Source organism: Scleropages formosus, chromosome 24 (genome assembly GCF_900964775.1).
Source record: "Scleropages formosus chromosome 24, fSclFor1.1, whole genome shotgun sequence".
Lineage (NCBI taxonomy): Eukaryota > Metazoa > Chordata > Actinopteri > Osteoglossiformes > Osteoglossidae > Scleropages > Scleropages formosus.
Genome location: NC_041829.1, coordinates 8,065,688 through 8,088,621, shown reverse-complemented (window position 1 = coordinate 8,088,621; position 22,934 = coordinate 8,065,688). Strand labels below are relative to the sequence as shown.

The following is a 22,934-nucleotide window of genomic DNA, read 5'->3' as shown; positions in this document are numbered from 1 at the left end:
CCCCTCCCCCTCCGGCCTTATGCCCTGTGTTACTGGGTAGGCTCCGGTTCCCCACGACCCTGTATGGGACAAGCAGTTCAGAAAGTGTGTGTGCAAAAATCAAGATTTTGGGAAAAGAAAATTTAATATAAACTTCATTTTTATGGTTCTGATAAGTACCAGATGCATAATTCATTGTGTACCAATAAAGCAGCATAGTGTTAATTAACACTGTCACTTTTGTAGGGACAACAAAGTTTTGTGCCCTAGAAAAATACCATTGGAGGGTAATGCACTAAAATACCGTGGGACACTGAACAGTCAGAGAGATTCTCAAGACACACCCTGTGCATTCAGGGTGATTACATTCAGAAGCGTTCGTGGAATCTCTGTAGCAAATCTGATACGATAATATTTATTATTAAGCTTCCTGGATAAGATCTGACTCCTGCTGTGGTGTCCTTGTGCTTAACTCAAAAAATAAAAATACACAGATACATACGGTAAATGTATAAACATAAATACATAACTTGTTGCAAAGTTCATTTTCTAACTTTTCCGTTTGCATTGGCCAACAGACACCATTATAAAAACTTGGTCCCAAACTGAAGGACGCTGCTGAGGGTCCGTCAATGAACCTCCCTCCTGGAGTGTAAATGTCACAAAAGTCACTTTTGGAAATGTGCTCATCGCATGCGCATCGATAGTTAATAATAAGCACAGCCACCCGCCCCCAGGGGCGCCATTCGCGTGCTGCAGTGCGACGGCACGCGCGGTCGCGTGGCGCTTGGCGGGAGCGGATTGGACTGCGGGTTAGAGAGGCCGTCGAGCCAGTCGCAGCTGGAGTCCCCAAATAGCGCAGGCACTCTTGTTTAAATTATTTATGTGCCCTGTTTACTGGATTCCGAGCGACCGCACAGTTGCTGACAATATGAATCTTTATAAAATTCTGTACTAAAACAAGATGGTACGAAATCAACAAAGTTTTACACCTAAAGGCTCAGTACATTATTTTTATGAATGTAAAAAACTTTTCAACGTTAGTCGTAGCACCTTTAAGAGGCCAACTGCTGTTTATGTTTGTAGTGCTTAGTAGTAATCAGGTTCACCCATAGTGTGTGAGTGACAGAGAGTGTGTGTGGGTTCCCCTGATGTATGGATGAGTGACCCAGTGTAAGTAGTGTATCCAGCAGTGTAAATCACCGCGGTTAATAAGGTGTGTGGGCTGATAACACTACACAGTTCTTTCTAAGTCGCTTTGGAAAAAAAGCATCTGCTAAATATAGAAATGTAAATGTAGTACTTTGAATATGATCAATTGTGGAAACTAAGGAGCGTTGAGCCTGGTTAGTACTTGGATGGGAGACTGGTTCGGAGTACCAGGTGCTCAATATTGGCCCCAACTACATCAAGGGCCGCTATTTAGCCATTCCATTTTCACAACCTGCTCTTATTTACTTTCTCCACAACTTTTCTTTACTATCACCCCATAACATAATTTTTAAAAAATAATTCTTGCTTACTCATTTCATACTGTTGAATTTACATAATTTATGCTTTTTTATTACTCATATACATCAATGTTTTAACTTCACTGATTGTCAAAATAATGTTAATTTACTCTGAATTTACTCCATGGCTAGCATATTTATTATGTTTATGTTCAACAAGCTGGAAAGCATATCCTTTACTCAAACTGAACAATCATTAACTGCATTTAATTGCTGCCAGTTGTTTCCAGAGGTCCCACTTGCCCCTGGTTAGTCAGGCTGCAAACAGTGAAAAGCTGCCGGTTCAGAGCTGATTGTTATTCAGTGGGGAAGGGAACTTAGACCCAAAGTAACACTCCAGGGTTCTTGCCACTAGTGGGTTCTTGGAGAGGTGGTGTGTTTAGGATCTGAATGATGGCATCTCAGGTTTATTTGAGGTATGTCTGACATTTTTAAGTTGGTTTTGGGTCTACTACAACTTGAGTTGAGTTCCCTGATGTTTGTCTCTTTCTATGTAATGATCCTGTCTGGTTTGTTCTGCAGGGCACTTTGCTTGCTGTTAATAATGGGTGTCTCTTGCACTGAAACCCAGAAAGGTAACTACCTTGGAATAGTGACCTAACTGTAGGTATACAGTGGGGTTTTGACAATACCTTGTCTAGGCTGTCTTTCACGCTTGTCCCCTTGTGTGTTGCAGGTCCAGGCTTTGGTGCTTCTTGGCAACAGTACCCTAGTGCCATTCATAAGCGTACCAGTTCCTTCCAGCGTGGAAATGCTGCTGGGGACTATGAGCCCACCTCAAACCAGCCTGGTTCTGGCACCTATATTTCTGGCCTCATGGCAAGTTCCCCAAGTAGCTATAACCCTGTTGTGGTGAAACCAACCCCTAGTAACTTCTGGCTCAAATACCTGAGCTCAGGCAGGTATGCCTCCAGTAGTGCTGAGCCTGTTCTGAACACTTCTGGTTCACCCAGTGACTCTAGTCCTTCCAAGAGCCTTAATTACCAGGCTGGTCTTCCAGGGTACAGGTCTCGTTCTGGTCAGCAGGTGGGATCTTTGCATAACTTTGCTCAGGGAAGTATGCCTGTATATGGTTCATCACAAGGTGGGTCTGGTTTTGTCCAGGTGGCTACTTATCCAGTGGCACATGGTTCTGCCCAGAGCTCACAGAGCAGCTATAGTGTTTCTCCAAGCAGAAGCTATAGCACTACCTTGGGAAATGGTGGTCTTGCAGTGAATTCTGGTTCTGCTCAGGCTGACCATGGCTCAGGTCAGCAAGCTGCTGGTTTTGGATCACTGTTTGCATCTGGTTCTCCTGGCAGGTATGCTTTCCACCATATGCGTCCTGCTGCTTCTTGGCCACCCTCTAGATCAACATTAGTCCCTTCTGGTTCTGCCCAGAGTGTAGCAACCCTGCCTTCACTGGGGACTGCTCAAGTCATCTACCATTCTGGTCTAGGCATGAGCTCCCAGGGTGTGTCTGGTTCAGCTGGCAGGTTTGTTTCACCACAGGGTGGTGCTTCTGGTCAACTCTCAGTTCCCCCAGCTGAGTCATGGTGTTGGTCAGAGGCCTCAATCCCAGAGCTGCTATGGCTGTACTAGCAGCCCTGTTTCCTGGACTCAGGGATCCCAAGCATCCTCTGTCCCTCAGGTTCATCCTCCATCAGTCCAGCTGATTGACACTCCAGCTGTCTCTGGTTCTCAGACTACTGGTTCATGTTCTGGTTGTCCCCAGAGCACAATGTCTCAGGTGGGGTATGGCCCAAGACATGCATACCGGGGCATGTCAGTCTCTGGCCAACAAACAGGGGCCTGGTCTCAGTATGGTTCTGCACAGACTACACCATCCCAGGTGGGTTATGGCTCTAGTGACAACTATGGCTTGACCCTGGGGCAGATCTCCCAGACCAGCTATGGTCCTGGTCAGACAGAAACCCAACCCCAGTATGGTTCAACACAGACTGTAGCATCAGACTTAGGCTATGGGTCTGCTGCCAGCTATGGTTCCACACTTGGTAAAGCTGCTTTGACAAGGACCAAATCTGAGTATGGTTACCCACAAACTGTGGGTTTGCAGGTGGATTGTGGATTGGCTGGCAGCTCTGGATTAACCCTGGGGCAGGTCTACCACAGAAGTTCTCCTCAACAGAGAAGGACTCGGATTAGTGTTGGTACACAAGCTGGTTTTGGTTCTGCACAGCAAGCCTTTGATCAAGGTACAAGTGTCCAGAGCAGATATGGAGCTGCTCAGAGCTCTGGCTCCCACACCCACTATGGGTCTGCCAGGGGTTCTGGTTCTACTCAAAATGTAGCTTCCCAGCATTTCCCTATGGCCTCTTACAGTAGCTGCACCCCTGTCCAAGGGGTGGGCTCCCAGCCTCTTTCTGGCTTAGCTAGCAGCTATGGTTCTGCACTGGGTTTGGGCTCCCAGTTTGCTTCTGCATCTGTTCCTATCGCTTCTAATCAAGCTGGAGGATCTCTGCTTGGCTCCATCTCAACTGGATGTGCTAGCTCTACCCAGGGTGGCTCTGAACTTGGCTCATCCCAGCAAGTAGCTCCCCAGGTCACTTCCAGTTCAGCTCAAGGTGTTGGGTCACAGGTGGATCAGAGTTCTACTCAAACACTAGGCTTCAACCTTAACTCTGGTTCTGTTCCAAGTGGATGGCCCTTTGGCAACAGTCAATCCAGGACATACATTCCAGGTAATTTTTATTAAGGAAACCTTTCTAGTCATTTGGCAATATAAAGGCATACATTGACTTTTCTTTTTTTCTTTTTTTTTTTTTCCCCTCCCCTTTCATAGGGGAGAGATCCTGAATTACAGCTTTGGTAAGCTGTGATTTAATGCAACCTGAAAAACTTATGTCCTTGTACTTCTGCTCACTTGTGGCTTTTTCAGGTATTTCACAATCCTTTAACTGGAAACCGTGTTATGTCTGAATAAATGGCTTATTCTTATGTTCTGTGGACTTTAATATTGCTGACAATTGAGGGGGGAGGGAATTAAACTTTCAATTTGCCTTCTATGGTAGGATGGCCTGGGCAGTTGTCAGTTATGGTTCTTGGTGTTCTAGCTGGTTGACTTTGCTGATTTAAAGTCACAAAGGGAGACTCCTACTTTAAGTGATTAAAGTAAGGGGGGGGGGGAAGACATTAATGATTGAAAGGAATTAAACATGGTTGATAGTTGCCTGTACTCAAATACTGAGTAGTGAATTCTAAAGAACAAGTTCTTTCTGCCTAGCACTTTGTGGGATACAGTAACAGTGAAGTGTCATGTTGCTGCTGCCTTAACATATCTAACTACATGGAGTCTGAAGGTAGGTGGTCAATTAACAGGCTGAGCATGCAGCAGACTATTTGAATTTAAATACAGGTACAGGCAGTCCCTGTGTTATAAATGGTCTGTATTTACAGACCCCCCCCCCACCCCCATTAAGGCCTACTCTAGTAAAAAATCAAGTTAAATACAATCATTTGTAGTGAGTGCTACTGTGTTGGTGCATCAGTCTGAGGGAGGAGAAAGACCTTGCCCTTCTTGGGGAGGGAGTGCTAGTATCTCAGAACAGCTGGGTGGTGTGAGAGAATGTGGGTTTGAGAGTTTACATGTTCTCCCTGTCTGTGGTCTTCCCTCCCAAAGACATGCTGCTTAGGTTCCCCCATAGTGTGTGTTCTGCTGTGTGGATCAGTGACCCATTGTAAGCACTGCAAGTCACATTGGTGAATAAGGTGTGTGCTAAAACACTATAGTATCCATTGTCAGTCACTTTGGAGAACTAAGTGAATAGATGTAAATGTTCAGTTGGACTGTTGCTCACAATCTCACCCCACATGTCCATGCCTGCCTGAAAGTAGCCCAGCAGGGTCTAAAGAAGCCCTACCTGCACCACCTGCTTGCGGAATTGCATGGGTGAAACCAGCCTCTTGTGAACCCACAACTACCTGTCCATCCAAGCCCCTCATTCCTGATCCTGACAGCCATAGCTCCTAACCATTGCATCAACTCAACTACATCAGGTTTACCCCCCCAGGCCTGCAGTTGTGCATCAACCAACCCCCTCATCACCAACTTCAAGTCTGGCCTGTGCCCTTCTGTACTGACAAATATCCCCCACCTAGCTTTGCACACCTCAGTCTCCTAGCCACTCAGTATAACATAGCCCAGGGTGCTGTTAAGTGTCATGTTCTATTTGGCTTTGAATATCTAACTCATAAGGAGAGCCCCAATGCATAAAGGTGATGTAAAGAAAAATGATCATGCAACTGAAGCATGGGGGGAAAGGTAAAATGTCAAACAGAAAAGCAGTTCTTTGGTACCTATACATCTATTATATTGTAGTAACATTACTGTATTATGCTGAAAATGTTTCGCTGTATGTGAAAGTTCTTATGCACAGAAAGGTACGCTAGATACCAAAACTTGACAGTAGACCCAACCCTTACCTGTTCTAAGGTATGTAGAAATCCAACGGAAAGACAGACTTGGGAATGGAACTCATTTGTAATGCAGGGATTGCCTGTATTGCAAAAATCCACCCCCAGGAGGACTTGTACGGAAGTTTAACCATATCTTAACATGATACACAGCAAAAGCTCAATTTGGAGCAAACTGCTACACTTAGTTACTATTATCACATCATTCAATGTTTAACACAAAGTGAACACGAGAACTTTTGCATTATTGTATTTACATTGCATGTGGGAAGCTAACTGGTATATTCCTGAGCAAAGGACAACTTGTCCACTTTAAACAGGCTTCTAAGGCAAAGAGATGCATCAAACTTCCATATTCATTTATTACACGTACAGCAAAAGTATGGTTGGTGTGGCTCTTCGTGGACTAGACTACCAGGAGTAGGAATCACTCCAGAGGCTGAAACTACCCACCACAAAAGTGTAACAGGTAAATTACTGATGGTAAATATAAATGTTTTAATATAAAATAAGTATAAAAGTATATTAAAAACTAAGATTCCCCCCATAGGACATCAGGATGGTACTTTAGGTTTCTCTGGTGAGCCAAATCCTGGGTGCCTGCTAGAAAGTTCAGGGTCAGCTTCATGGGCAGGCTGAGGGAAGGTAACACGCTCCGGGTGAGAAGGGGGACTTCTTATGCAGCAGATTGTACTGAAGCTCTTCTTTACCATGATTGACCTTCCAAATCACTAGAGACTCCCTCTCCCTCGGGACAGCCACCTGTAAGACCCAAACAAGGTGCACAGCTGTCAACCACACAAAGTTAAACCCAACTTACTCTACTTTTCATTTCATGACCAACTACATCATACACTAATGAAAGTTTACAAGTGCTTTCAATTGAATTATTTTTGCTTCATATTCAATAATTTGGATGCTTTGCCAGTAATAAGGTTCTATTCTGACAGCCTTGTAGAAACCTAACAATACCAGGATGAAATCTTACTTGTTCAAAGTCTGTGATTTCTCCATGCGGGCAAGCAAGTCTTCGTTCTGCTGAAGAACACGTGATAGACGGTCCTCCAAGGAACGGTTCCTCTCCATCTGAAATAAACAGTAGGTTAAGGCGCACAAAGGTATAACAGACATCATGCTGTAGAGGTGTATGCTGGATGTCTATTTTTCATGTGCTAAGAGCCAGTGGGATTGGTGAAGCGGTCAGCAGGAACAGTATGCAATCTACCAGGTGCTCCATCTGTATAAGTCTCTTTGACTGCTCCCGGAAGAGCTCGTTCTTCATCTCTATGACAATCAGCAAGCTCTCCAGCTCCTGCTCCCAGAATGCACCTGGGCTGCCTTGTGCCTGCAAGGAAGAGTTACAAGGCAAGGGGTGAGTGACCTCTGAGCATGTTTATGGGGATTTATTTTGGTAGAAACTCAAGTTTGGCTGGCTTCAACATTCAGCCTGGTGCATAAAAGCAAAATCCCGACAAGCAGGTTCCCGCATCATTCGTTCTTTACCATTTGTCCTAATGCAGTATTGCAGTGAGGTTCCCTTGTCATCCCCCCCATTTCCACAATATGGTGACACCACCGTCTCCCCTACCTGGATGTTCACCTGTAGATCTCGCTTCATTGTGCTTTCCTCCACTCTCCTCTGCAGCTTTCGGAAAGCCTGGAACTGAGCCAATATCTCCTCTGCCTCACCCTTCACCCCAGCCACAAATGAGTCACAGGTCAAGAGGTCAGCAACATTACAGCCATCAATCTTTCTGAGTCCCAAGACTAATGTGAAGCATGTCTTACTTGATGTGGGGCATCTTCTCCCTGCAAAGTCTCCATCACTGACTTCATCTCCTCTTCATGCTTTCTTTGCACTTCTGGGGGATGGAGGTTCAATAATTATTCAATAACAAAAGGCACATTTGAACTGCTGGTTGATTATTCTAAAGTGCCTCTTACCTTCCATTTTGACCTGGTGCTCCTCGGTCAGGATCCGGATTCGACCCTCAAACTCATCTTCTGTATTGCTTTTCACCTGAAGACAGAAGGTCTGCTTGTTGACAACACACCTGGCCAACACACAGCTCTCTCACGTCCACACGCACAGAGTGCACTATTTGCCTTTGCTCTGGCATCTCAGACACCAGCAGCAGTTGCAGGGTCACATGCTGTTGTGGGAAGTGGTGTGGCTTCCTGCCCTGACACATCAAGGCCACCTGTATGTTGGGACTTTGTACCAAGAGAACTTTAGGGGCAAGCATATACTAGGCCCAGCTGTTATACCTTGTCAAGGGGTGCACCACAAAACGTGCAAAGGGAAAAGTGCAGGTTCCACTAATGCTGTGGGCTCGATAGGGGCTGGGTGGTGGTGGTCCAGGTGTGAAAAGGTACCTTCTCAGTGAGGACCTGGACCAACTGGAGGAGTTCATTCTGGGGGACTTGGATCACCATCTCTGTCTGTGTACTGCTTGCTGCTGAGAGGATGTCGTGCAGGAACTTCAGGTCCTGTTGCTGCTCCTGAAGCTTCTCCAGCAAGATCTTAACTGGATTAGACACAGAGACCGTTGGACATCAAGTCATGGACTCAGCACTGCTGGATCAATTCACTATGCCTGTCACCATTATCTCCAAGTTCAACAAAATGAGGACACCTTAAGGTCCGCAACTGCAAATTTTGTCTAGTGCAGAAACCTCACGGCTGCTGTCAAACTTTCTCATAGAGTAAAGGAAGCCACTCACCAGTCACATCCTGTGAGGTGATCTCCTTGAGCTCCTGCTTCCTTCTTTTGCCCTTCTTCTGAAATACATGACAAATTACAAAACTTCTTTAAAATGAGTTTTCATTTTGCGTGCTCACAGTAACTGCAAGGCATACGAGGAACCTTTGGGAGGAATCAGTCTTTAAAGGCAAGGACTGTGGCAAATGCCATGAGACACCAAGATATGTCAAAACAATATTAACAGATGTTAGTATTTTCAAGGACTTTGACATGGTGGCTCCTCCTTCAGGCAGGCAACCATGATGTAGAAAAATCATCATTAAAAATATGCAGATAATCATCAAATGTCACAGGGCCCATATTTTACATTTTTAAGGCATATTGCGACAGGATTACAAATCACTTTGGTCGATTTAAAATAACTAGGTGTAGTTGCATAGGTCTGCCGCTAGATGCCGACAGCATCCTTTTAATGTCCATTTAAATGTGGTTACGGACTGCAAGGTTGATGAGGGACGCAGCTTGACTTTGTGCTTTTGATGCGCGGTGTGATGCAGAAAGAACCGACGGGCTCGACGCGTTCCCACGGCACGTGCACGTCATTCGGCGCGTCTGTGCAATGTCCTCAAAAATAAAAATTAAAAAAAAAAACATTAAAAAAAGATGCTTTGCTCCGTTTCAGTGACATCGACAAGTCGAGGAAAAAAATACACTACTAGTATCATTTTACTAATTAAATTTCATATTCCTATAAGATTTAACGGAAAGTTTCGCTTGTCGCGTTCCCTGGTCTGGTGATGTCACGATGTACATCAATAACTTCACTTGTCGTCAGCAGGTAACTGTAATGTAAAGCCATAATATACCTTTGAGTTGAGCGCTTTTCATTTTGTGCGTGGTTTGCTTCACCCTGACATTTTGTGTAGTTCTTTTCTGCACCATGTTTTTGTTATAAAGAACTTTTAAAAAATCCGCCTGAAAGTAGGAAGTGTAATCAGAATTACTTTAGCCACGCAAACAATAACTGAGCACACGCGGAGCGTGTAAAAGTGTGGTAACACTCATTTCCCCAACTAGCTTTACTTCTTTACTGTAAACTTTTCTGCGCCAAGCTGCAACATGATAAAAACTGAGTGCGTTTTACTTTTTCTCTCTTTTTTTCTTAGAACTGCGTTTATGAACAGAGAGGAAGTGAGAGAGTACCGTTCTCCTGGCCCTGCTGAGAGTACCCCCCATGGCCCGTCCGCTCCTCCGGGGCTCCGCGCGCTACGCTCGCTAAAACGGATCGGAAGTCACAGTCCGTCGCGTGCACTGGAACCGGTCACAGAGGGGATGGGATGGAAGCGATAGCGGCCACCTGTAACTGTATCAATTTAAACGACCGAGTCAGGATCACGTGATTTGACGCGCATGCGTATTAGCGCGTCGAACCTACAAGCTCGAGTGCCGATGGTGAGGAGCGTCTGTCCATAAAACTTACTTTCATGCTTGACCGCTTTTCTATCACTCCAGATCAGACCCGGAACTTAAATGCTGACAGTGAGGCCACTAACGATGCATTTCACACAGTTTGCCCTTGAACCTAGTTCATGTACAGCTGACTGTGTCACGAGATGTCTTTCAGTCTAGGGTCAGTCCATCAGTTACCACCAAGTGGTGGATGTTCTACTAGAACCAGATCAGTCCACCTCCCCTTCTCTCTCGCCCATTTTTACAGCTGGGTATGTATGTATGTATTTATTTATTTATTTTGCTGGAGCAATGCATGGTAAGTAGTACCTTTGCCCATTAGTATGCGCGAGTGTGACACGTCTGACATCTGAGTGAGGTACACAGGACAGAAGGTGGCAAGTGAATTACCTGAGTGACAGGTGATCAGTGCAATACCAGGTCATCCTGTGTTTCTGTGGATTTCATTCATTTCTTGCGCGGAGGCAATTGAAGCGCGTCGCTCTGTAGCGGTTTGTGTTGTTCTCTACTGGCCTCCAGTGGAGGAAACATGAAACTGCACCCAAAGAGTCGGCATGACGAGATTGCAGCTTCACAATTTATCTACAGTACAAGGAAAAATAGCACGTATTGTATTAAACTTAACTGTCTTAAATGTATTATTGCTATGTATTATTGCTGTCAGCGTTGTTTTGTTTTGTTGGAAGTCGGTGAGCTTGTTAATGACACGTGGCTCGAAGTGTAAACGTGCAAGTGTTACATCCCGATCTGGGGATGAAATATATATAGATAGTAAGAAATGGGCGTCTGTAAAATATGAATAGCGCGTCTGCGCGTGCTGTTGTCGCTTATGGCCATACCACTCTGAATACGCCCGATCTCGTCCGATTTCGGAAGCTAAGCAGGGTCGGGCCTGGTTAGTACTTGGATGGGAGACCTCCTGGGAATACCAGGTGCTGTAAACTTTTCTCTCCGCGAGGGGGCGCTCTTCGCCCTCCTCATTTCAACATCATCTTATTTTCCTTCCGAATAACTTTTTTTTTTTCCCCCCACGATCACACCTTCTCACATTCCAACCCAACGTTTTTTCAGTTGCGATCGTAATATTTTACCGCATTTCATACTACATTTTCTTTTGATATTACAGCTGACTATCGCTTTACTAAAAATTGCCTATATATGTTTATGTTGTATGTATATCATATTTACGTTTTGTGTAAGTACACTATATTTACATACAACGAAATTTGTAAAATAAGTCTTTGCTCAGCTGAAAATCAAAATGTGCACAGAAGCAAAATACAACAAAACACTGACACATTGCAATAAATATTACATTTTTTTTTCCCAAGTCTAAAAAAGTGCACAAATAGTTTTTTTAAAAAAGTGTTACTGACAGCTCAGTGCAATTGTTGACAAATACTTTTTTTTCGACAAAACTCTTATATAAACAGTCCTGCGCTGTCATCGCTGCAGCCCTCGATGGGGGGAAAAAAACAACCAGAACAGCAACTATAGGGCAACAAGCAAACCACATAGCCGCTGTAATCACTATGATCAGAAGAAGAAGAATCAAGTGAATTAGATGTGTGTAAAATGATGATATATTAATATGCATTGATGCTCTCAAAATATGTCCTTAAGCCATTCTTAAAAAAAAAAAAAAAAAAGTTTCTCGTTCACTGTGGAAAGTTGTGCTGTAACAGTTTGACCAGCAGGTGGCACAACAACACAAAAGTCCTTTCACTCCCCCTCTATTCCAACTTGTTATTGTTCTTTATAATAAAAAAAAAAAAAATCAGGAGTCGTTTATCTTTTAATGCCAGGACAACATTTGTATATTTGATGTTATCTGCACGTGTTTAGTTGTTTTTCTTAAAATACAAGGGGATATTTTGAAGAAAATGACCCCATAAGGTTAGTAAGCTGACTTTGTGGGGCCGTCCCTGAAAAATACCTTTATGGTTTTGTCACCTTTGTCAAGAATAAAATGTTTGTTATCGCTTTCTTAGATTCCATGGGATAGAGTTAAGAATAATTTATGCCAATAAACTGAGAGCAAACGTGAAATACCCTCAAAGACCGGAAAACAGATGTGTGCGCAAGAGGAACATCAGAAGTCAATCCAACAGAACAAACATATCCAGGCAAAGGACTTGTTGGATTAGGGTAGCCTCTGCAAAAGTATTATTTATTTATTTTTTTAAAAAAAACTGAAAAGTATTGTTCTGCATGTTAATAATCCTGTCTGCTTAAGATAAGCAACGCCATCGTAGTCCATTTCTCGTTTGATGCAGTGTCACGTTTCATTCTGCGGTCCTTTAAATTGACATTTTGTTTTGAAAAGAGCAGCAGCCGTATTTCAGGTGAATGACACGGGCCGCGGTCCAAGGTAAAGACTGTTGGGAAACCTGTGCTTTAATCTGTGGGTAAGGTTATTGTTGCCTACACTTATGTAAGCCTTATTTTTCACCAAGGCCGTTTGTGACGGCTCTTGTATGTAATGTAGTGGTTATCGGCCGTAAATGTATGTCTTTTGGCCCGTGTGTAAAGTAACAAAAGTTTCAAAGGCCATTGTTACACATCACTGTTCATTTGGGGAAGTAGAGGATTTGGGGAAATGATGGACTCTCGGTGAGGAGCAGTTGGCCATTTACATGTCTGTACATTAATTTACCGCATTCTGAAAGACAAAGGATCTCACCCAGTTGTGTAAAAGTACAGTAAGGGTATAAGTGCAAACGGATTCTATGCTGATTGGTTGCCCGAACAGGCTGGGATGCAGTCCAGTACAGGCAACACATTGTGGGATCCTCGTACAGGAGACTAAATCAAGCTTTGATTGTACTAGGACGTCCTAATGATACGAATAATGACAAATTAATGTGGAAAGCATGTGTGCAACGTGCTCACGCCAGACTGTAAAATACAAGGTTAATATACAGAAAAGAGGTGAGGTTAAACCGAGGTAGGATTTCGATGTGGTGACACACACTGCTTGTCCAGGAAGAGGTGTCGGCTGATTATGAACTGGTGTCATCATGAGAACTCGCTATTGCGGACATGGGTTGCAGTTCAATGTCATTTGCATTACAGTAAAAGAGAAGGGATGAGAGGAGGTAACAGAGTAAATGATGTGGTATATGGAGGAGAGGTTAGAGGACCAAGCGGTGATCACTAAACTGTAGCTGGGTTGTGGATAGAGAATTTAATATGTATATTATGGGGTATCATGAGCAATTTAAGCAGCTAAGTTATTCTAGAAATTATTTTATTTTGTAAATATGTTCTGCAATGATTGTAATAAAGAAATTCTTAAAGTGACATGGGTCTCATTGTAAACCATTGGCCATTTTTTGTTGTTTTGTTTTTTCTGAACCGCTTGTCCCATACGGGGTCGCGGGTAGCCAGAGCCTAACCCGGCAACACAGGGCGCAAGGCTGGAGGGGACACACCCAGGACGGGACACCAGTCCATCGCAAGGCACCCCAAGCGGGACTCGAACCCCAGACCCACTGGAGAGCAGGACCCGGTCCAACCCACTGCACCACTGCACCCCCTGGGTGACCATTTTTTTTATTCGCTGTTATTTTGCAATATGTTTGCTTGAACCATTTGGTTCAGTGCTTCAGGAGGGCAACAGAGAAATTAGTGAAAACAAATATTTGAAATGAAATTATGTCTGAAAGACTGTGTGCGCATGTTGTCTGAAGCACAGGATTTGTGTGCCTCGCTTGCGTCAAACTCACTCTGATAAGGGCTCTTTGTACTGCATCTGCAACATCTGTTTACCCTGCAATGTTTTTGCAATGAAAACTGATACATGCTTTTGAAATTCTTTATTTTTTTTTTCTCCAGTTATACAAAAATTCAGTTATAGACAGAGGGTTTTTCCTTGTCATCCTGCATTTCAGATAATTAATAGAAGCAATTTTAGAGTATAATGTGTTGCTGGTTATGAATGTTTTTCCTACAGCATACCGTACATTTGTTTCCAGTGAGATTATTGCATAAAAAGCATGACTACTGCTTAATGTTTATTAAATTTGGTTGTTCTATATGGTTGCGTCCTTCGGTGTATAACAGCTTTCCCTGAGACTTTATTAGGACTGTCTAATTTAATCGACTAAGGTGTGGATTTCATTTTTTTTTGTGCTACAGAACAGGTAATTCTCTTTTGCAAGTAATATTAACAGGATAAAAACATTTATTTCATACAAAGTAATACAATATTTTTTCTAAAGCAATATATGCACCAGGTCTATGTACATAACCGAACACTTTATATAATTATTTAAATACATAGTAAAATACAGCAGCACAGTGAGACAATATATACAAAATAAGTGAAATTTAATAGAAGAAAGCAGTAAAAATCAATTACAGAGTCTTTATAATCTAATCCCTTGATCTGGGATGATCCTTTGCGTTCTAAGGTATTCTTCTTGGAGGTCACTGTCCATCACACACACCACCTGCAGTGTCATACAGAAGATGTAGATTCCACTATTCCACCTGGGGAGGAAAGAATCAGAGCTTGATCGAAGCGGAAAAACTTGCCCACCGCACACACACGAGACTCATTTAGCACGCATGTCGTGCTGAAGATGCAAAAACCAACAATGAATTAAGCAAGATAGTTCTTTGATAGCGGTGCGAAACTGATAAGGAGGCTATGAAGCGACAGTTTAGGAAGACCAAATGTTATCTGGAAGGAGACTAGAGTGAGGAAAAGATAAACAGAGGTGAACAGCCTCTGTCGGGTTGAACCGCATTGATTTTTTCCACCCTTTTCGGTGCATGTAACTTGTCGTCTTCAAATGCGATTCGAGCAAAGATTTAACGCAAAGACGTATGCGTCAGTTACCTCATCGTCTGATAAAAGCCACCGGCAGTTCACGGCTCGGAATGAGGGTCCCCGCATGAATGGCCTCCACTGGATCCTGATCCGTCGCCACAATCTCGTAGTCCCTGATCAGCTGGCATACAGACGAACAAAACTTTGTTTAGTTATTACTTTATTCATTTAGCTGATGTTTCTTTCCAGAATAATTTAGAATGTTAAGCTACTTAGAATTATTTGCCTATTTACATTGCATTTTACATTTATTTATTTAGTAGATGCTTTCCTCCAAAGTGACTTCCGATGAACTCTATGTAGTGTTATGAGCCCACACACCTTATTCACCACGGTGACTTACACTGCTAGATACGCTACTTACACCGAGTCACTCATCCATACATCAGTGGATGACACACACACACACACACACACACACTCTTGTTCACCCATTGTGTGTGAGTGACACTGAACAGCATGTCTTTGAACTGTGAGAGGAAACCAGAGCACCCAGACACGGGGAGAACATGCAAACTCCACACGGGATCAAACCCACGTCCTCTTTCACCACCCAGGCGCTGTGAGACAGTAGTGCTACTCGCCGTGCCACCCTATTTACACAGCTGGGTAATTTTACTGAAGCGATTTAAGGTAAATACCTTTGCTCAGGGTTACCAAAGGCAGCAGAGCCAACCGCTACATTACCAGCTACCCTATTACCACAAACATTTTTACCGAGTCTGGCCACATAAGCAAAAAAGTATGAACAGTTTTAAGCACTTCTAATATACAACACGCAAGTTACGCATAAGAATGCTAGTAAACAGTATGTAAACCTTCCAGAAAACAAACAGAAGTGTATCCTTAGGTAAACAGATCAAAAGCCTACAATATGCAAAAGATGCTTATTGCTCTGCGGAGAAGTTCTACAAGGCCTTTGAGATTTGGTGCCTGTGTAATGCCAAGAACACAATCATTTGCCTCTCCCCCTTTTTGAAAAGCTCTGTTCCAGAAATGCTTTTGTATGCGTGTGTGAGGGGGTGGTTGTGCACACACGCTCACCCAAGCCAGAGCCAGTTGCAGCTGCAGCTCGGCAAGGCGCCGTCCGATGCACATCCTCTTTCCGATGCCGAAGGGCACGTGCGCAAATGGGTTTATGCTGCTCTTCTCCTGCAACCACCTCTCTGGCTTGAACCGTTTCCCGTCATCAAAGTATTCTTCGCTGGAGCCCAAGGCGTGACTGTTTATCATCAACACCGTCTGCAAATCCAACGGTAAATTCAAGGTATGCAGGAGAGCAGTGTTTTCACACAGCCTGCTGACCAAACACCTGATGTTTACAGTTTTAATGGTGCGCTGCTATTTATTATTACCAAGCACTTTTTTTTTTTTTACATTTGAAGTTTACACTGCAGGAAAAGCAATTGCCTTAACATACGTAAAGCATTCAATAAATGCATTTGATGTAAAGAAAGGCAACGGTAAGGACGTACTCCTTTGGGGAGGACATAATCTCCGAGAACGGTGTCTTTATCCAAAGTCCTGCTCGTGAACGGAATAGAGGGAGTCAACCTGTAAAAGCGCGAGAATGAAGTGAGCTTTTGTGAGGAAATTAAACGGGCTTTTATTAACCAGTTTTGAATATGACACGAAGTGCTGGGATTTAGCATTTCAGTGTTTCATTCAAGGTGTTCTTAAACTCCAGTACCCAGCGACGGGGCACCATGAGATGCGCCCCAGATGAGGACGCTGGGAGAATGACACACACGAACACACACCGCATGGACTCCTTGAGGCACGCCTTGAGGTATGACATGCTTTTGAGGTGCTGGGCGTTCGGCGCCTCGTCTCCCGGCACCACGGCTCTGACCTCCCGCAGCAGCTCGCTCTGGCACCGTGGGTTGCGGGACAGGTTGAAGAGGGCCCACAGTAAACTATTGGCCGTCTGCACGAAGGAAGGACACACACACACACACACAGATAAGCAAACACAGCTCCCTGCGTTCTAGACGTCTTCCTTTCACTCTTCATTCCTATAAATTCATTCCTATTCCGATGATGGTGTTTTGACTGCAGACACAAAGTTATATGAACGCACAAGATGTACGACTCCCTTCAGATTGCATGTTCAAGTGACCGAATGAGAGCTCTGAAGTTCTGGGCAAATGAGTGCTTTAAACAGTGTGGCAAGTCGTGTTTAGACGTGCCTTTACACGTCTTCCCGCTTCATCTAGTGAAATCAAAGAGCGGCGGCTCTGTGACGCAACAGCCGAGACGCCGGGCTGTAGCCCCGCCCACTTTCTCACCGTCTCCACCCCTCCGATCTGCAGCTCCGTCGTGGCCGCGTACAGCTCTTTCCGGGTCAGGCGGCTGCGACGGTAGATGTCACACAGGAAGTCGTCTGTGGGTTTGCTCGCGTGCCGCTTCAGACGCCTGTCGATGTACGACTTCGCTGCAACCGGAAATGGAAGAGATGCGTTCATGAGCGCGGTCATGTCAGAGGAGATGAATAAACTGAGAACTCCTCAAGAGTCACGATCGAATATTCTCCCTCATAAACTAGGTATGAATGGAATTTGTATACATCATAGATACAGTGACTATGTAGTGCATAAACTGAAGAGAAATTTTAGTGATAGTTTTACTCATCTTTGGACAATTCATAATCAACTCAGATTCCAGTGGAGCAGTTAATGAACTCTCTGAAAAGACTTGATGAGTTCATTTTAGGGCGCAGTTCGAGGTAATGTTGGAAATGACTACTAACTGCACTTAAATCCACGAGTACTAAAGGATGTGAATATAAAGTTAACTTCTTATTTTATATATTATCTGATTTTTTTTTTTTAAACTTATGTGATAACTTTGTGACATTTCAGGGTTAACTTCTTTAAATCGTCTCAGACTTCTAGGAGTATTTTACAATGCCCTTAGTTCCGCACGTTCTGGAGCGTTGACATATCAAGTAGTAATTTTTGTTTGATACATTTTGTGAAGCGATATCGGCATACTTTAAATGTAAATACTGAGTGCCGGCAGATTTTTTTTTTTTGTTTGTTTCTCATAATTGAGAGGTGTATTCTTTGAAAAAGTATATCCCTCATTCTATAGACCGGTCAGAAAACGGACCCCCCATCCCCCCCATCTTGGAAGCAGCGGATCCGTAAATCCTTAAACAGATTATTGCACGAACCTGAATGACCTCGTGAGGGGGGCGGTGCGCGGACACAGCCCCTCCCCCCTCCCCTGCTTGTAGGCGCGAGGGAGCTGAGGTGTGAGAGAGTGCAGCGCGTGCCCGATGGCCGCGGCCAGTGTAATCGGCACGACAAGTTATCTCGAGCAAAGCGCTCGGTCAACATGCCATTCCGGGACTCCCCTCCCTTCCAAACTACTACAAATATTCGGCAGGGATGTGTGCAGCGGGTCATCCGGTTTACTACAAACGCTCATGGTGAATAAAGGTTGGGGCGCGTAGCCTATTGGCGGCGGCAGCCCGGCTCATATCTCATCACCTGACTGGAAACGCATAGGGTGTCTTTTTTTTTTAAACATTTAGCTGACGCTTTTTTCTCCAAAATTACAATGTTAAGGTTACAATTATTACATGCTTACGCTCATTTACACAGCTGGGTCATTTTACTGGTGCAATTTAGGGTAAGTACTTTGCTCAAGGGTACTACAGCCGCAGGGGGGATTGACCCTGCGGCCTTTAGAGTCAAAGGCCGTAGCTCTAACCACTCGGCTACCAGCTGTCTGCCTTTTTTAGGTGCTTTTTGTGGGTCACATGTCGCCGAAGAGAGGCCGAGAGCCATGTACCCGTGCTGAAGATGTGGTCCCATGCGGCCGTGTGTTCCTGCCACGTCTTCGTGTTCAGGCTTCTGTGGAGCTCCACTGGGGTCACCATCATTGTGCCAAATGTGTTCATCATCTATTTAAAGGGAAAAAAAGTTTAATTTCTTTTCTGGAACAATTTTTCTTTAAAAAATCCCCTATGACAAAGCAAATACTTCCTTTGCCTCAGAGTCAACAACAAAGTATCCAATAATGAAAATGTGCAGCTCTTTGAGGAACATTTTTGTATAAATGAATGCAGCTGATAACAACAAGAAATGCAAGTCAGACTTTCACACTTGTGGTTCGCAGCAGAAACCACAAATCGGTGAAAATTATAATAACTAGTCCATACCCATTCTTTATAAAGATGCGAACTCAGTGAACCTCATTCTTCAGGGATATGAGTAAACACGTAGTAACAGCAGTGCTGTGTCAGAAGGCGATGATGTAGGTTATCAATATGAGGTGTTTTTCACTGACTGTATTGATTTGCAATTGAGGTGAACAGGTTCACTCAGTGGGAGAGTTCCTGGGGTTCATTACAAAAGAAATTGTCCAAAGGAAAGAGCATCAGAGGACTCATTTTAAAACTTACCGTTTTAATTGCTGTAATAAAGTTAATGGCTTCTTCGTTTACCTCCTGACTAAGGAGCCCAAATCTCTTGTCATAGAGCACAAGGCAAATGGCTGCAACAAAAAAAAAAAAAAAAAAGACGTTAGCAAACTACTCTTTCATGATCAGTTGATTACCAAGCAGTAGATTAAAATATTTGGAGGAATACACTCCATTTAACATGTTAGTTTTTTATATAAAAGTTATAGAAAGAACAGTGTTACTTTTAAAGGCTTCAAAATGTGTAACTTACTTTCAAAAGACCATTTGTTCAGCTCAAAATACAAGTCCTCAATGTGACCTTTGACGTTTATTCTTCCAATCCTATCAACAAAATCAGCCAAAACCTGCATTTTTAGAAAAGAAAAGAAAAAAAAAAAAAAACTGGGTTTTATTGCATGCTTATCCTTCATCATGGACATTACACAACATCCACATATGTTCAATTACATATGTAGAATACATATTTTGGATTTTACAAAGCATCTCTACAAAGTTGCAATGATTTCAAATACTGGAAATTGTCTGATAATAATGACTATTTATACATTTACTTTTTGTCTTCTGTATCTTGTGCACAATGGAAATTTAATCAACAAAAAAGTTTGTACTGAGAGGAAATGCCTTACAATTCAGCAAGCCAATAATATTTGTACATTATAAAAGTCTGATAAATTTAAAATATTGCAACAGCCTGAAGAGGAGTTCATCCTTTTGCTGATATTTGCCCCACCTCTGTATGGAATAATTTCACACAGGTAAGCATATACACTTTAATTATTTGCAATTAAGCAGTTGCATAAATGATACGTATAATTAAAGAGTCAGCATTTTACAGTGTAACAGCTACATGTCATCATGATGACTATATTATTATAAAAGCTGCCTCCACTACTCCCTCACCTCCAACGTCAATGGATGCTGAGGACTACAAAGTTCAATCCAATTATTTATTTATTTACTTATCTTTTTTTGTTTGTCTAAAGTGTTCTTTCTGCTGCTGCTCTTCGGGGGGGGGTTGCCACTCGGAATTTAATTGTATTGCATACAGTGACAATAAAGTCTCTTATAACACAGTGTTATTTCACGTTTATGTATTACAGTCATTCCGTTGCGTACTTATATCATCATGACTGACGATTATAAGGCATTTCCTTCACCATCGCCGCTCTCTTACATTTCGCACTATGCTTTTGAGAGCGGTACCCGAGTAAGACACACACGCTGTACCTGGTTTATTTTGCCGTCCAGCTTCACCACCTCCGTGGGTTTCATGAGCTTGTGCTGGAAGGCGCTCCGCACCCTCTGCCAGTCCTTCCCCTCCCTGCCGGACGGAGCGAACCTCGTGAGCGCGTGGGTTAGGAGCGCACCGCACCGCAGGATCTGCACGTGCTCTACCCCATCCCATCCCATCCCGTCCCATCCCGTCCCGTCCCGTCCCGTCCTATCCCATCCCATCCCATCCCCGTGGACTACTCACAGGATGAGGAGCCCGTACGCCTCGTCCCTCAGGTCCCGGTAGGCTTTCCAGGGCTTGATCTCGAGGCGCTGCGGGTAGCTGCTCTCGCCCCTGTAGAGCGCCTCCAGCAGGCAGGGCGCTCCGATGTGCACCGACTCGAAGGAGCCCAGCTTCATCCTGAAGATCTTGCCGAACTTCTTGTGGTAGTCGATCTGAGGGAGGGAGGGCATTCGGCGATCAGCGGCATTTACTCGGAACAGCTCAAAATAACAATACGTTTCAGCTGCAACTGATGAAAAGTGGTTGGATGAAAGCAGCGTTTCTCAAGGATTTTTTTTTTTTTTTTTTTTTTTTTTTTACATACCCTATTATATAAAGAAAGTGTGTGGTGTGTCCGATAGGGACTTTAGGAAATTTGTATAATTTCAGTTAAAATGAAACAATTTTCACTATTTGTCATGTAGGATATGTTATGCATCACCTTAATAAAGCTAAAAAAAAGGCGCGTTTTCTAAGACATCTATTATAATAATAGTCGCACGGGACGTTTTGATACACTCAAATGTGGTGTCTTTATAAACTGTTATTTTACGTTTTAGGTGAAAAAATGAAGATATAACCTTTAAATAACATTTTATGCATTAGCTTATAATAATGAAAGTGCATAGAACTCGCCTATGGAAGTTTATATAATATTATTTATTGACATAAACATTACGTCATGCGTGATTTTTAGATACTTTATAAATTTTGGTTTATCCGATACACTGTTTCTCATTTTTTATTATTTACCAGCGCTTCGTGCTGCCGTTTGAGCCCCCCTTTGCGGAGCAGGTCCACCAGGCTGCCCACCAGGGGCCAGTTCGTGGGTCCGGGGATGCTGGAGAGCCCTTGTGGCACGGAGCCCGCGGCGCCCACCCGCGCAGCATCCTTAGGCTCTAGGGCGCAAACCGAAACGGTCGCTTTGCGCTGCTGCACCCCCATTCCCATCCCCAGCAGCTTCAGCTTCTTCTTGGGCTTCAGCAGCTCCAGGATCTGTGGGGCTTTCTGGATCTGAGCTCTCATTGTCCCGCGAGGCTGAGACACCAAGTGCTCCTGCTGTCTTAAACAGCTCCCATCCATCCACAATATATACCCTCAGCCCTTTTTGCCCCAACCCAAGACGGGACCAATCAGGACCTTGGGCTGCATGGTGTCCCCACCAAGCCCACCATTCATTATCTTCATTTTGGAAGCCCATCCTGAGTATCTCATGACCCAGTGGTGGACAGAGGAAGCTCCCTTCCTCCCCCTCCTCCCTCCCGTTCATGGATAAACACACTTTCCAAACACACTCTTTACTTTAACCGTTTAACTACCTCTAGCTGTTGCGGAAACTTTCTCTGTGTAAATGTTACTACACCAGGTCAGGTAAATATTTGTATAATGGTAGATCTTTGATAAGTGGAAAATAACTACTCCAATTCAGTTTAGAAAGATGTCGCAGAAAGACATGAATGTGGTCCCCAAAGGTCCAAAGATGGTGAATTTCGAACAGCAGAATGGGCAGCTACATAAATAACAGGTATAATTTAAGATTCAGTATTTTGTAGTGTAATGCACTGAACAAAAACAATGCATTTAAGATAATTTAAAATATACTCATTGAATAATGCTGATTATAAAACACCTGAAAACATCTGATATTTGTATGGCTTGGCTGTGAAAGATAAAACATTCCAGGCTTTATATTAACATTATAAGAGACCGTGAGAGACTTTATACACACATTGATCTGCAAGTTTAAGACATTTACATTTACATTTATTCACTTAGCAGACGCTTTTCTCCAAAGCGACTTACAATGGATACTATGTAGTGTTACTAGCCCACACACCTTATTCACCAAGGTGACTTACACTGCTAGATACACTACTTACAATGGCTCAGTCATCAATACATCAGTGAAACACACTCTCTGTGTCACTCACACTACGAGTGAACCTGAACAGCATGTCTTTGGACTTTGGGAGGAAACCAGAGCACCCAGAGGAAACCCACGCAGAAACGGGGAGAACATGCAAACTCCACATAGACAGAGCGGGGGTCGAACCCACGTTCTCTCACACCACTCAGGTGCTGTGAGACAGCA

The 22,934-nt window shown here is 43.6% G+C and overlaps 2 protein-coding genes and 1 non-coding gene across 3 annotated transcripts; 1 reads left to right on the top strand and 2 right to left on the bottom strand.

Moving 5' to 3' along the window:
• Positions 1-6,241: 6,241 nt before the first annotated feature.
• On the bottom strand, positions 6,242-10,020 carry LOC108936461 (coiled-coil domain-containing protein 69-like). The gene is made up of 9 exons (XM_018755824.2): positions 9,812-10,020; positions 8,628-8,685; positions 8,280-8,431; positions 7,848-7,923; positions 7,692-7,765; positions 7,492-7,593; positions 7,129-7,248; positions 6,892-6,989; positions 6,242-6,665 (listed from the first exon to the last, which is right to left on the bottom strand). The coding sequence occupies exons 1-9, from the start codon at positions 9,842-9,844 to the stop codon at positions 6,635-6,637; spliced, it is 744 nt and encodes a 247-aa protein (XP_018611340.2). The 5' UTR covers positions 9,845-10,020; the 3' UTR covers positions 6,242-6,634.
• Positions 10,021-10,903: 883 nt separating this feature from the next.
• LOC114909447 (5S ribosomal RNA) lies at positions 10,904-11,022 on the top strand. The gene has a single exon (XR_003797320.1). It is a non-coding gene; the product is annotated as a 5S ribosomal RNA (ribosomal RNA).
• Positions 11,023-14,013: 2,991 nt separating this feature from the next.
• On the bottom strand, positions 14,014-21,892 carry cyp24a1 (cytochrome P450, family 24, subfamily A, polypeptide 1). The gene is made up of 12 exons (XM_018755812.2): positions 21,596-21,892; positions 20,825-21,015; positions 20,575-20,668; positions 19,598-19,691; positions 19,327-19,418; positions 18,714-18,825; positions 17,204-17,349; positions 16,676-16,842; positions 16,391-16,469; positions 15,960-16,157; positions 14,925-15,036; positions 14,014-14,572 (listed from the first exon to the last, which is right to left on the bottom strand). Exons 1-11 carry the CDS (start codon positions 21,866-21,868, stop codon positions 14,926-14,928), a joined length of 1,557 nt encoding a protein of 518 aa, XP_018611328.2. The 5' UTR covers positions 21,869-21,892; the 3' UTR covers positions 14,014-14,572; position 14,925.
• Between the last annotated feature and the right edge of the window lie 1,042 nt (positions 21,893-22,934).

What these genes read in the sequence shown, in the direction of transcription:
- cyp24a1 (XM_018755812.2), bottom strand. Translation starts at nt 21,868, where the DNA reads ATGAGAGCTCAGATCCAGAAAGCCCCACAGATCCTGGAGCTGCTGAAG. An exon ending in TGCCTCAAGGAGTCCATGCG is followed by an intron (nt 16,470 to 16,675) that starts GTGTGTGTTCGT and finishes GCGCTTTTACAG; the next exon opens with GTTGACTCCCTCTATTCCGT. An exon ending in TGCAACTGGCTCTGGCTTGG is followed by an intron (nt 15,037 to 15,959) that starts GTGAGCGTGTGT and finishes TCTGTATGCCAG; the next exon opens with CTGATCAGGGACTACGAGAT.
- LOC108936461 (XM_018755824.2), bottom strand. Translation starts at nt 9,844, where the DNA reads ATGGGGGGTACTCTCAGCAGGGCCAGGAGAACG. An exon ending in TCCAGGTCCTCACTGAGAAG is followed by an intron (nt 7,924 to 8,279) that starts GTACCTTTTCAC and finishes TTCTGTCTTCAG; the next exon opens with GTGAAAAGCAATACAGAAGA. An exon ending in GCACCAGGTCAAAATGGAAG is followed by an intron (nt 7,766 to 7,847) that starts GTAAGAGGCACT and finishes TCCATCCCCCAG; the next exon opens with AAGTGCAAAGAAAGCATGAA.